The sequence below is a fragment of the Dermacentor albipictus genome, unplaced genomic scaffold (genome assembly GCF_038994185.2).
Source record: "Dermacentor albipictus isolate Rhodes 1998 colony unplaced genomic scaffold, USDA_Dalb.pri_finalv2 scaffold_14, whole genome shotgun sequence".
In the NCBI taxonomy this organism is placed as follows: domain Eukaryota; kingdom Metazoa; phylum Arthropoda; class Arachnida; order Ixodida; family Ixodidae; genus Dermacentor; species Dermacentor albipictus.
In genome coordinates, this window is record NW_027225568.1 from 9,521,853 (window position 1) to 9,536,618 (window position 14,766).

Sequence of the window (14,766 nt, forward strand, 5' to 3'; positions counted from 1 at the left end):
TGTTACAATCGAGGGCGCGTTAGAATCGAGGAAATACGGGAATCAAATAGGGATCGTATTTTGCGCCTTAAGTAATTATCTACGTAAATAGTCATGAACACTACGGCAACCGCATTTTCTTTCAACTGAAAACAAAAAGCATGTTGAACATTGTTTTGCCAACGACAATCAATATGAATGTGACATTGGTGTTCACGACAGCTTTCACCCCGTTTTTTTCAGTCCACATTACCGGATTTGGAAAAGAAAACAAACGTTATTTTGGTCCTTGATGTTCCTGTCACTTAGTGTAAATATTGTTATTTTCGCGAAATTTTTGGTTGTGTTTACTTTAAATGAGTTGCTGTAGAGTGATTTAGGTTTTAGCCACATCAGCTAGTTCATTTCTCTTAGTTCGGCAGGAAAAAAGAAACACAAGGTGTCATAAAAAATTAGAAAAAAGAAGGCTCCCACAGCACGGATTCAAGTGACCTCCTTGGCCAACTTTGCACATATGACTCCGTCACTTCTCAGAAGGAGTTTCGATCTTGTCATCGAAGTGGTGCCGTCGTTCTCAGACTTCGCTACCTTATCACCATGTCTACTTTACATGTGCACCCACAGACACACATAGAAGCGCTTGAACAGACAGTCACCTTTACTACAAATATCTTCACGTTACGATTCCTGCCTGTAAATCAGTTCGCCTTCTGAATTTCAACGCGAAGGGCTGAAATGCGACAGTTTCGGCGCCACAGACCACAAGACGTGCTGCATAAACATAAGCGGTTCTATTAACCCAAATACTACTGTAGCTTACATGGCACCTAGTGACCCGAGTATCTCACCATCGCCGTCATGGCGAAGATTCGAAGTGGCGGTTCCGCTCATAAATATAGATAACATATATGCGTGCGAAAGTAGCGACAAACCTAGCCCATACGGGTAAGGAGGGAGAGACCAGACCTTCGTAGCTCAATTAAATATGCAGTACACACGAAATGTGGAGATCATTTTTTTTTTGTTACAGTAGACAGGTTCCAAATATGTTTAGAGAAGAAGAGAGAACAATAGTTACACAAATAGTTAGAGAACAAATTAGGGACCGTGCAAAGAGCAATGAAACGAAAAATGTGAGGCCTAGCGCAAAAAGTTGAGAAGATAGCGGTGTAGATCAGCAAGCAAACGGGGATAGCCGACATTCTAGTTGACATTAAGGAAAAAAAAAATGGAGCTGGGTACGCCATGTAATACGGAGGGCAGATATTCAATGGGCTATTAGAGTTAGAAAATGTGTACCAAGGGAAAGGGCTCGCAGTCGAGGAACGGCAGAAAATTAGGTGGGGTGGTGAAATTAGAAAATTTGCAGGTGCAACTCAGAATCAGCTGGCGCAAGACAGGGGTAATTAGAGATCGCTGGAAGATGCCTTCGTACTGCAGTGGAGATGATATTATTATTATTATTATTATTATTATTATTATTATTATTATTATTATTATTATTATTATTATTATTATTATTATTATATACTGTGTACTAATATTGCAGTGCCTCCGAGGATTCAGGTGCCCGAGGCGACTGTTTCCGTAGTCGAGCATTCGCCCATCAAGCTGCGGTGCATTGCGTCTGGCGAGCCGCCGCCATCGGTTGTATGGATGCGCGACGACATCCCACTGGATAAGAGGGACAGCAAGGTGCGTTCCTGACGTGTGGCGGCTTTGAGCGCTATAAGCAGAGTGCATATTGGCAACCAATTTGTTTCACAGCGATATTATTAATAGTGTGATGGCTTCGTCCACATATGGTGGGCCCTGTGGCAGATATCATGCTTTCCATAATCGATTTTATCATGACCCTGTTTCCTTGGCAAAACAGATAGACAGCAAACAGAACGCTGCTTGCTACACACTTGGACGACTACGAGCCCTTTAGTGCGAATCTCAGGGGCATCGTCGTCGTCGTGCTGGTGATTTATCATTATCATCGTTTCACCGTTGCTGTTGTCGTCGTTACCATCGTTCCTGTCAAATTCAAAGTGTCCTGTTCATTTGCACCTTCCTCTTCACGACATCATCCTGCGATTCATCGTTGTCACGCAGTAGTTGTCGTCATTCTAGTCGATGTCGTCCAACCACCAATCTTTGATATGTGTTAGCACGTCAGGCTTTATTTTGAGCGTCTTTCTGTATTTTTTCCTATAGTAAGGTAAACTCGCTTTGAAAATATAAGTGACGTAATGAAAAACTAAAAAAAAAATTTACCGCTATATGTTCACCATCTAAATTTTCAGAACTCGCATTCACAAAAAGCTCTTACGATAGAATGGTTCGTAACAACAAATTCCAGCCAATCCTGAGGCTGGACATAATTCTCAAAAATGGCCGGCCAATGGGAACGATTATTTAGGAACGAAAAGCTTGATCTCTTCTGCCCCATCTCTGTAGGAAACACTACAAAAAAGTATAAGATGGAGTTGAAGAAGGTACGACCTCCGACAGACACCATTGCGGTAATTGCCAGGAAATCATATATAAATTTTGTAACTTAGTAGCTCGCATTTGTGCAGTGCAAGGGAAGCACATCATCCAGTGGCCAATCTATTTTCCGTATGTTTGTGTGCTAATACAGTTCAACCTCGTTATAACGAATTCGGTAAAATCGGCAATTTGCTTCGTTATATGGAAGTTTCGTTATATTGAAATTCGACCTTTTATGTAAATAAGTAGAGTCGCCAATCGATTTTTCTTACACGGGAAAGGGCCGCAGAATTTTCCGAATTATCCGCCAATCGAAAGAAAGCAAATTTGAGTGCAAAAACAATTCATTCTGATAAATTTGGGTGTCGGCAACGAATGATAGTTTCATGCCACGTACGTCAACGATTTCTTCTCGGCGGCACGAATTAAGCGAAGCCAGCCAGACTTTCGCCTGCATTTCGCCCCCGCGGCCGATAGCGTCGCCCGCACTGGGACGGCACTATCAGGAAAGGCGCCGGGAGCGGGAAGCGAATGCATTCCAGGCCCCGTTTTTGTGAAAGACTGCAGTGGCGTTAAGGTGTATATAGGGCTGTTCACGTGGGCAGTAGTTAGAGCAATACATCTTGAGCATCTTTTTGAACTTACTACAACCACTTTCCTCATGGCCTTCAAAAAGATTTTGTGCAAGACGTGGAACACCGTGAATACTCTGCCAACGCCACTACATTTAAGAAAGCTGCACGTATAAGCTAGCTTCCATGCACCAGTTGTTAAGGAAAGACGAAGTCAGCCCATATTGCTCTACCCACGGCATAGCTTGGAAATTTATTGCAGAGTTAGCTACTAGGTGAGGGGGCTTTTGGGAGCGGTCAGTTAGGATTGTGAAGATGTGCCTTCGCAAGTCATTGAGAAAGGCGTCTGTTGAACTACAGCAACTGAGTGTTTTGCTGATTGAACCTGTTTGCAACTCCAGAACCATAACTTTCGTTTACTCTTCTTCTAGAGAGCCAGGCATTCTAACCCTGTCTCATTTTTTGTTAGGCAACCGTTTCCTGTGTAATCCTGAAACTTCATATGAACGGGAAAAAATGAATACTGAGCTGCTCAGTTTGCGGCTTCACAGGCAGCTAATATTGGAACAACTGTGGAAGCGATGACCTTGCGAATGTCTCCTGACGCTTCGAAGCGTTCACTGGAGGAAAGCATCAAAAGTTTATTGCATAAATAAAGGTGACGGCGGGATTATTCGCGAGAACAACGCTCCAAGAATGTTTTGCAAAACTGGCGTATAGTGAGTGACTACATGTAAAGTAAAGATGGCATCGTTGGTGCATGTAAAGTTAAAATACCACGTGGCTCACCACTGGTCCGACTTGGGCAGAAACTGCACCCTTCAGAACTCGTCCCCTCAGGCACCGCAGTGTATTAAATATTAGAGGAAGAGTACGACGACGGGGAATAGCACGTTCAGCGCAGGCGGCGGCGCGCCCGTGTTCACGCGCTGCGTGCCAGTATGGGCGGGCGGCAATTTTGCATGTATTCGCGGGCTTCTTTCACGCCCGGACAAACTCTCTTATGTAGCACGTATTGAGCAACAGAAAGCTGTATCGGGAGGTTTTCATGTTCCTTTAAAATTTTATCATCGACACTTTTCGTCTAATTCTAATATGTGAGAAGTCGAATAAATAATGAGGAATAATTATGTAATTAGACAGTATGCAAGAAGTCATCTGAGTATCTCTAAGCGACGGCAAACGACATTACCTTGGTTCTGTCCGGCTACGCGACATTTGCATATATTTAAATCTTGGTGCATAATAGTTGGGACGCTCTGTCGACACTTTCCACGGCAATCCCGTGGGCGCTGCCATGTTTGATCACATGGTAACGTGTCCATTCCTTGCCTCAGCTGCCTCCGTTGCCTCTGTGTTTACGATGGATGTGTATATCGCCGGTGCGACTCAGAAAAGGCTCGGTTTCAGCGGATATTGTAGATGGTGACTGAGTGGACGACATCAAGCTTTGACTACAGCTTTAGAGTAGATATAAGCGCCTTCAGAGCTCATTACGCCTGGTTCAAACATTGCGAGCAGCCTCTGTCCTTGTACTAAAAGCGGGGCTCCAAATGTATTCCAAGCTGTCCAAACTCTCCGTTTATGAATTAAATCCGAATCAGTACGCTTTGCTCTTCTTTCTGTATTTGGCAGACACTTTGAAGTAGCGGCTTGTCATGTTTCTGACTCAGTAATGTTCCTCGGTACGATAACTATCGGATTGCTCATTTCCTGCCTAATCGCTCAAGGTTGTGCTCAGCGGCGATAGATTTGTTCCTGTTGTAAACAAGGCTTAAACGTAGATGTTGGGTACTTTGTGATAGCATGTGTAGCAAAAATGTATTACTGCTAGGCACTCGCTTACTCTGTGGACCGTCACGACACGTTCAGCTTCGAATATTCGTGTGCTGTCGTCGCCGTCGCCATCACCCATGCTTTAGGGCATTGATTAAAGAGGTCGCACATTCAATTATCCTTGATACAATGGTGACAGAATAGGCATAAGTTTGCGCATAGCTTGGGGTGGATGTGTGCAGCTAACGTGCGAGAAATTTACTATCTTAGGAACCAGCGCAACTCTCTTTGTCACCGTGTAACGAGTGGTACTAACACTTGCCGACGTAGGCTCCGTAGTTGAATTCCTTTCTTCCGAGCTCAGCGATACAACCCTGACGGATCACTCAATTTTTTTCTATTCTCGAGGAAAGCCGTGCACTGCGAAGGGCCGGCATCACAAGCAGTCCTTATATAGCAGTGCTCCATAAACTTGGCCACGCAGACTAATTCCGTTCATAATATGCTAGTTACTATTTTTGCAGTCAAATAATGCACATATCTTCTATCTATCGCTCCACATTTTGCAGGATGAATGGAGCGCAGTCTGTTGTCGCACACCCAGTTGAATTTCCGACAGCTGGTCGCACACAGCAGTCCAGAAGCGCTAATGGTTGCGCATTCGTGCGCATTCGCTGGGGCAACGTGCACCGCGCAGCCGAAAGCGCCATCTCGTACCTCTAGAGCAAACTGCATCGCGAAAGTGGGCTATAGCTCAAGCAGCAAAAGTGTCATGATTACCAATTCAGTAATGCGGTCTTTCGCTCATAGCTCGGTTGCTATTCGCATTACCGCCCACAGTCATAGTGAGACGAGTTCTGCCGCAATTTTCCCTGCTTTATTTTTTTTTCCTTTCTCACCCTCCACCAAAGTGGGCCTTTCTATCCCTAACCCCCTTCACTACGCTGAGTAGCATGTAAGTGCCTACGCATACAAAGATAGAATTCTCTGTATGTAAATAAAGAGCTTTCACTCTCTCTCTTTCTCGCTCTCTCTTTCTCTCATTTGAGAAAAGCGTCGCTTTACATAGACTCACCGTATGCGCTGTACCTGCATGAGTTCTTTTTTTCTTGGTAATTATTTAATTTGTCCTTGATATAGTAGTATAACTTACGTCCACCTACCATATCGTCCACTTACCCTGCAATGAAAGGCAAATCACCTTTCAAGTAAAAGCATTTTTTTATCTTCTGAAAAAAAAAACAATAAAAAATCAGCCTGTACATTTAATGCTTGTAGTAGGCAAGTCATTGAGTGCAGTTTCTTGTGCGCTAATCTTTCTATATGCAATCTCTCGATAAGGATTTATGTTACGTACACTCTACTATTTTTCAAGCTGCATAATAAGTGAATTTTTCTTGAACATATGTAACTAACAACGCCAAAGTCGTAAGTGTATTAATATCTCACTTTCCTGCCTCAGTTTTCTTTTTTTTTATGAAGTAACACTGGACAGATTTCAGTGCGCGCAATGTTATTTTTGCACAGGACGTAGCCTTTGCGGAGAACGGCCAGATTCTGCAGATTCCGAACGCGACTCTCGCACATTCGGGAAGGTACAGCTGCGTGGCCAGAAACGCAGCCGGCATGGCCGAGGAACAACTGATGCTCACGGTTCTCGGTGAGTTGACGAAAATTATGGATTCCATATCTCTTCCTCTGAGCACAAGTGTTAGACGTCCTGCTTTTACTATATATTGTTACGGTACATTTTGACAGGATTATGCGCGCAAGAGGGAGACGAAGAGGAAGGGGTAGACTGTCTCCTGGAGCTGTCACCTTTGTACCAGCCTGCGCAATTACGACTTTTTGCCCATGTAAAAAATCGTAAATACATTTGTGCATCGGGCTTCCTCTACGTAGCATTTGTTGGAGGTGCGGTGTAGCGACTCAAAACGGAACTTCGCAGTGGCCGCCGCGATTGAGATGGCTCAATCACACTTCACAACAAACCGTAAAACTTGAAGCTGAAAAGTAATGAATTTCTCTGAATTGATTATATCTGGCAATAAATCATTTGGCGTAGATACTAGTAAAGATTTGTTTGTCTAATTAGGAAAATACTATAAAAGTAAATCACTCCCTACATTACTACATTTTTCGGTCTTCATGTTCGGCTTACATATCATTCGTTGCTGTACCCGGCTGGGGTTTCGCTCCTATCCTTAAAGATGACCTCAGAACTTTTCGAACATAGTAAGGAAGCATAGCGGACCTGTTAACGCTCGAGGCTCCTGTGGTCATGTGAGCCAAATATTTTCGAACTACACGCAACAGGGAATTCATGATCTCGTGCCAAAGCAGTGAAAAATTGCTTGATCTCGCTTCCGCAATGTCGTCATGCGGCGTCATTGCAAGCAGCTAGACCCACAACAGCCATTCGGTGATTTCGCGATCCTGAGTACATTCTTGGTAGGACACTTATTGTTCGTCTGAGTTAAATAAATGAGAAACGCATATGTCTGCTATCTCAAAAAGACAGAAGAGCCATTTCATCTTTGCACTGCCAGTCTACACGTGACAGTTACGCGTTACTGCGTCAGCTGCGCTTCGCCTCTGAGGTGAAAAGCGTAGCTTAGATACCGTGGTTGGCACGGGGTGCCGCCACGAGCCATCTCGCCACCGAGATGTTCAACTTTCGAGCTGTGCCAGCGGGGTATTGCTTCTTTGAGCCCCTTGTCGTATCTCCTGTGTGGCTTCCAACGCACTAGGGAAAGGTACGGGCATGTGGCTGCTGCACATGTGTTACGGCGCGAAGTAGTCCGGCAGCATTTGACATCGCTTTTGGTTGCGTGGAAGAGACGCTGAATTGACGGAGCTTCCACCTGCGACGGTTTCGCATTTCCCCAGACGCAGAAGGGAAAAGCTGTAAAATAAGAAACCCTTTACACTCATTGGTGTGTTCTCTCTTATTTAACTATTGCTAATAAGCTCTTTCTGTTGTCTCTTCCTCAGCTTAAACTAACGTGGATTAAAACGCGGGACTATTTTCAGAAGCGCTCTAACTTGTGTGCGCTTTGCCTCCGTAGCTTTCCCTTCATAGTCACAGAATGTTGCCCGCGAGCATAGTGCAAATGATTGGAGAGAGAAAGCCGCTCATCAATCTGATAACTTCATGTGTGCTTGAAGGATTAGAACAATTTTTTGCGGTGGGAGATTCGTGAGCCGATGTAGTTTAATAGTGATATCATTCTATGATTAGTTAATGAGGTCTTTAAGGGCAGCATTTTTTTGGCCACATGACGATGCCAGCCTTTTTACATGTTTGTGCATGAGTCGAAACAAGAATACATTGATCGCGAGATCGCGCGTAGTTGCCACCTGGCGGACACAAACTGAACCACACATATTGTGGCACGGCCGGTCTCGACGCGCTAGTGCGCTCGTCGAGACCGGCCGTGAGTGTGGATGGCTCCTCGCGTCGTCTGCTAGCTCTTACCTGTTTAAACGCACGCTTACGGTGTGCGTATCCTTCAAAGGTTTCCTCATCAAGACAACTGCAAATTTTAGTTATGCTCTGAAAGTTCTAGAACGTCGTCTATAGGGATAGTTTTACCGAAAGCGTTTTTTTAGATTGATTCATTATTGGATAAGATAGGAGAAATTTAATGCCCTGTTCCCATACCACCAAGAGGCAAGCGCGACTGCGAGCAGAGAAACTCACGCTCTGCCTCGAGTAGCATCTGCAAGCCACGTTCCTTCCCACCTTATCTCGTACGGGAGCCGAGGAGCCACGTCGGGTTCACATGACGAGCCCCGCCTTCTTTTTTAATGCGATAGCAATTGTATGGACACTCCAGGAGCATTTTTGTTGTCGCCGCCGCCGTGATGTTCCATATGAAGTACAAGGGCGATAACGCAGACGCCGCGCGCCGTATGCTGAATTTGCGAGTGAAAGCACGCGAGGGGGGCCTACGATCGTGGCTCAATCTGGCGCTCGTGAGGTTAGAAGGCGGAGAGCAAACGCGCCATCTTCCGTCGCGCGAAAGGCCGTGGAGGGATGGGACGGAAAGAGAAATGGAGGGAGGGCGGGGGTGGCGTTGGGCTCCAGCAGCCACTGTGTATTTCGCGACCGGGCGCAAGTGGAGCTGACGATCGCGGCTTAATCTCGCGCGCGAAACGGAGGAAAGTGGAGAGGCAGCGCTGGAAAGAGGGGGGCTTCTGCTCCGCCAGCAACTGCGTACTTTCGCTGCTTTCGCGGCGGTGCGCGGTCACGCTCGCCGTACCTTGAAAGCTCTCTGCGGACGGCTCACACCTTTGTGTGTGCTGCTTTCTTGCGGCTCTTTGCGTGGAATCCGATAGACAGCACGAAGGTCACATCGCTCGCTGCTACTGTTGCGCTTGCTCACGCCAGCGTTTTGACAGCGAGTGTCCGCGGTCATCGAGTGTGATGTGTTCATGTTTTCCTGTGAGCGCTGACACCATGCTTGTAATTGAGTTAGTGAGTGAATGTTTGCAAGTTTACATGGTCGATAAAGCTACTATACTTACTTCGTATCAATGTCTGTAAGTTGCTATCGCAATCGATGCATCGCCCTTTGGACGAAGCTTCACGTTTCGCATTGGGCGATTCATCAAAGTAACGTGCAATGGTGAGTGACGTTGCTAGGAGAGTGTTCTACGTCACATTGTTTGCGCGTGTTACCTCCACGACTCCCTCGCTGGGAGAGCCACTTCCTCGAGAAGGAGGACTTGCCGCGTTTCGTTTGAAATTTCGTATGTTTTCGCGGGATGCCGCTTATTGCTGTAATGCTTTGCAGATACAATCGGCAGCGCGTGAAGTATGTGCTCCGGTTGTCTGTTTAAAACGGCCAAACCTGGTGACGGGCCTTTTAAAGACTGTATTTGTTCCGTGGTTGTAGGGTAGTCGTAAATGCTGATGTGCCTTTTTTTGACGACGTAAAGAACCATATTTGGCTTTGTGCTAGAAGTCTTTTCCGCCGTAATAACATCCATGATTTCATATGTCGAGCTCCCCATGTGTGATCGTCGAGCCCTACGTTGGTCACAATCATTTCAAGTTTGTTGCCGCATTGTGGTTCAAGCACATCAGAATAAAACATTTGGCATCACTCTAAAAAATGGTCTAGTCGCTGCGAGAGTTGAATGCAGCGTTGCGGAGATTCCTTGTTGCGATGTGCTGATTAGTCCGCCATCTTTAATTGCGATACCACAAAATATGAACGAGGTGGTCTAAAGATCACTGGGCAACGGGGGAAAATAATCTTAAGCACTCATGTGATATCGCGAGATACGCTAGATATTAGGCGCAGCATTGTATGACTGTCACTTAGGGGTTAACGATCATCCTTAACTGTTCCTGAGGTGTTCTATTACTTCTGTGTGGATATGCTACTACGCCAAAATAATTTTGCATCGCCGGTGAATTTTGGCGCTATATGGCACTTTGATTCTCTTTATAAAAGCGAAGCCGAAATAGAGTAATAAGAGAAGAGTATGTGTAACATGACAGCTGCGAGACGCTGGACGTCATAACACTGAGTGGCTGGAAGGCTGTTGAAATGAGCTTTTTAGCATGGCGCATATATATCTTCACGGAAGGCAGCGCTCATTATTTGCACAACCCGCCGTTGTTGCTCAGTGGCTATAGGGTTGGGCTGCTGAGCACGGGGTCGCGGGATTGAATCCCGGCCACGGCGGCCGCATTTCGATGGGGGCGAAAAGCGAAACCACCCGTGTACTTCGATTTAGCTGCACGTTAAAGAACCCCAGTTGGTCGAAATTTCCAGAGTCCTCCAATACGGCGTGCCTCATAATCAGAAAGTGGTTTTGGCATGTAAAACCCCATAATTTAATTATTTGAACAAATGAAACAAAAGAACACTTTGCGCTTTTGAAATGATCGACATTTTTCGTATCGTTCTCAAGCTGTAATAATGCAAGAACCGATTTGTGGCTAAATTCCACCTTTTTACTGTTATCGCAATAACGTTAAGAAAAAGAAGGCGCGTGCGCGCCCACTTGAAGATCCTGCCACTGCGCTGTCATTGAAAGGGGCGTAGCTCGTTCAACCAAATTGAGTAACTGTTTTGTAATTGACAAATAAAAGACGGTTCTGTATGCATGCAACCAGTGAAGTCGAGTCACAATAATTTGCTACTTTAGTATTTTGATAATCAATGAAATGATAGCACAAATGTGCGGCTGAGCAACAGCGGTGCCAACACAGTACGCAGAACTCGAAGTTGAGAGCCGGGCTCAGCGCCCACGTGATGGCGGCGAGCTGGCATCGTTATCGGCGTTGGTCACCGTGAACTGCGAGCCGCTTTTGCCGCACGAAGCCAGTGGCAATGCGCAGCGGCATTGAGGAGGAAGGCAGAGGCATCGAGCAGAGTTCATTCTTTCGAGTAAGCGCTAATGTCGTCGCGGCGCGCATACGCGTAATGACGCGGCTATTTTCACATTTTGAGCATTTTCTTTATGATGCGGAATAAAATAATTACGCAAGAAATAGCACACTGAAAACAACTGAATCGGGTGTTTGAAACGACAATGATTACTTTCCAAACAAAGTTTGCGCCCTCAATTCATTTATTAAGAAGTTCGCTAATTAATCTAATCTAATTGTCCGTAGTTCAATTCTGAAAAATAAATAACCTGGTGCGCTATGTCGCTGCTGACATACCGTTTTTTTTGCGTCCTCGTATACTGCAGATATTATTTTTAAGAGCTTGGTTAACGTTAGCTGGGACAGCCTGTATATGAGTCACGTAGTGTTAAACAGATAGAAACATGCCAGTTTATTGGCCAAAAACTTCAGTAGATACCAGAGAAGTCACAGACTGCACGAAATGAAAAATAATTAAGCAGGAGCTCTTAGCGCTAATGAAGGCCGCATATAAGCGCTTCCAGCAGAGAGGGAAAGAAGTTTAATACCAAAGGAAGGCTCAGAGGTGGGACTTCCAAGAGAACTATGCAAGTCTGCAAGCCTGCCGTTTTCATGGGATCCAAACAGGAGGCTGACCGTGAAACGGAGGTAACCCATGTGGATGCTTTGACCCCTTTGTAAAAATTTAAGTGCTCAAAACTGCGTGGCACGTCAGAGCTGATTCCGTCAAAAATGTAACTAGTCACATGTAATTAGTTAGTGAAAAAAGTAATTGAATTACAGTGAGCGTTACCGAGAAAATAAAGTAATTGTTAAATTACGAAATTACCTGAAAAGGCACTTGATCGCAAGTCATTAAATACATGCAATTGGTTACGTACAAGTCTGATGCAGACAAAGAAAAATCAACGACGATCCAAAACCATTAATGCAGATGGTGCCTGGAGTCTTCAACTGGGCTCGGAGTGTCGTACCTTTGCTGGCAGTGCTGTGCCACGTAATAATGCTGTAAGCCTCGTGGCGGAGGACGCTCGGAAGAGGCGATCCTTACTTTGAGATCATTATTTCCTCTAAACATAGGATATGCTTCTGAATAGTATTGTCGATGAGAAGTAGAATATTTTTTTTTATTGCGAAAGCAATACTGCTCGCCCTTTCGGCCTATCGGTGGTCGTGGCGCCTCTTTACACAGCTGCGCGTCACGTGACCCTGTGACGTCACGCCAGACCAAGAGAACGGGCCCCAGGTCGCGGCATCGATGGTGGAGGCGAAGCCTTGCGCGCCTCCACCATCCATGTATAGCCTCCACCAAAACAATGTATAGCCATAAGTTTAACAAAGGGCAACCATGTCCACACCATCAGCCGAACCAAGGCGCAGCCTAGGGTATTGCTTTCGCAATCTTCCAGGCTTAACCAAGCTAAACCTTCGGAAATTTTTTGCAGTAGGATATTTCTTTCGTTCGGAAACTAAACGCCAGCAGGATATACCCACCGCCGAGTCCCAAACTGAACAGGAGGCAGGCCGTCACCTGGAGACAACTCCAGACGAACACCTTCCATAATCCATTCCGTCTGAAACGTATCTTCCCAGATATGGCATCAGGACGACACGTGCAAATTGTGCCAGGAAGGACCAGCAACATTCAAACACAAGCTGTGGCAGTGCAATCTAGCTATAGGAAGGATGGCAGTTGCTCCGAAGACCCTGTCGTCGAGGTGGGCCACCGCTCTGCACAGCTCACACTTGAGAATTCAGACGTGGGCAGTCCAGCAAGCTCGTGAGGCGGTGTTGAGACAGGGCCTTGACGTTCCCCCGTGGGAGACCTGAGCCCGGGTCGCGTTAAACATTGCCGGACGTACGAGAAAGTTGTATCCATCCATCCACACATCCATTCGGAAACAGGGTTCAAGGCGTTCCTGAGATATTTCAAGGCTGGCTCACAATTGTCGCGCCTCAGTGCTGACGTTCGCATAACTTAGGTTCACGGTGGGCTTGGGAAGTCTGGTAATGTGCGCACTCAACAGCATTTATATGTTCGTATATGTTGTTAAAGCAATGAAAAAGGTCTCGCCTTGAATGTCATATTTACTCATTTGGCTAAATTCTTGCTTCCTCAATGACAAGCTCATTCCTCTTCGCTTAAAATCACGCTTTCGTACTTCGTATGAGCAAAAACGTAAATGATGCCTTAAACCGACCATCAGGCAAGTTTCATAGAGAGCAGCAAGTTATTTATGATCTGACTGAATTTTTCAGAAGGAAGTGTCGTCGCAGTATGCCTCAACAGAGTTGTGGAAGATGGAACTTTACCAGTGTTCAATATGCGCATTGCTTAACATCTTATCTTATCCATAGCGATCGCGCGTGGGGCAGTTTTGTTCATGCCTTGAGTGCTGGGTAAGTTTGCCTTCTCGAGACACAATTTACGGCGCTCCGAGATGCGCAACGATTTAAATGACCGACGGTCTCGGCGTAGTCTGTGTCGGGATTGTGGCAGGAAATACAAAGTTGGCGCTCTGTTTGTGACGATCGCAGCGCCGCCGCACATCGCCAAGCTGCCTTCCCCGGCGCCCGTGGTGCTCGGTCGGCCGGCTCGCCTCGAGTGCCGCGTGGAGCGGGGAAATCCCCCATCGAAAGTCGAGTGGACCAAGGACGGCGAGCTGCTGGACGAGCGCCAGCCGCTGCTGCAGATCGCCGATGGCGGAGAGGTGCGCGCGCGAGGCGGCATGGCGCAGGAATCTTCCCTACAAACGAACCACTCTTTCGCTTTCGCCCTGCCCGCCCCCCCCCCCCCCCCAATCTCCCTGACTCCTTTGTTGCACCGAATGAAATAGGCTGTCGTCGAACTGTTGTTGCAGTATTAAGCTTGTGCTACGATCACTTTGCGGTTGTGTCGGAGTTGGGATACACCCGAGCCACCAACCTGACTAGCGTCTGTGCACCTACGGTCCGAAACATAGATCCTTACCCGCCATGGTTACTCACTGGCTATGGTGTTAGGCTGCTGTGCACGAGGTCATGGGATCGAATCCCGGCCTCGGCGGCCGCATTTCGATGAGGGCGAAATGCGAAAACACCCGTGTACTTAGATTTAGGTGCACGTTAAAGAACTCCAGGTGGTCGAAATTTTCGGAGTCCCCCACTACGGTGTACCTCATAATCAGAAAGGGGCTTTGGCACGCACAACCCCACAATTTAATTTTTCTTTAAAACATAGATCCTTGTTAGATCTTATCGGACGTAGGCAACCATATACGCATATACATCTTGCATGCAGCCAAGAGTGTGCTTATACACTCATGAAGGATCCGCAATCAGGCTAGCTGAAAAATCAAGTTTCTTGGGTATCACATAGAAGGAAACAATGCTAACTATAGAACCAATACAACATATCTCGAATAAAACAGATGAAGTCAGTAGGTTACTAAGGAGAATTACCAATAGACACAGAGGCTTAGGAGAAGACAGCGCTTTGAGGCTAATACACGCCTATGCTCTCTGTCACTTCACTTATGTAGCTGAATTATTCAAATGGAAGCAGGCAGAACTTAACAAACATAATGTAATGCT

General features: G+C 46.2%; 1 protein-coding gene across 6 annotated transcripts in view; it reads left to right on the forward strand.

Moving 5' to 3' along the window:
- Window positions 1–14,766, forward strand: part of LOC135913489 (hemicentin-1-like) — a 708,068-nt gene that overhangs the window by 475,714 nt on the left and 217,588 nt on the right. For all 6 annotated transcript variants that reach the window (XM_065446058.2, XM_065446055.2, XM_065446056.2 and 3 more), the window contains 3 exons: window positions 1,529–1,674; window positions 6,333–6,465; window positions 13,732–13,904. In XM_065446058.2, the coding sequence (XP_065302130.1) occupies window positions 1,529–1,674; window positions 6,333–6,465; window positions 13,732–13,904 (452 nt within the window). The remainder of the gene's footprint in view (window positions 1–1,528; window positions 1,675–6,332; window positions 6,466–13,731; window positions 13,905–14,766) is intronic.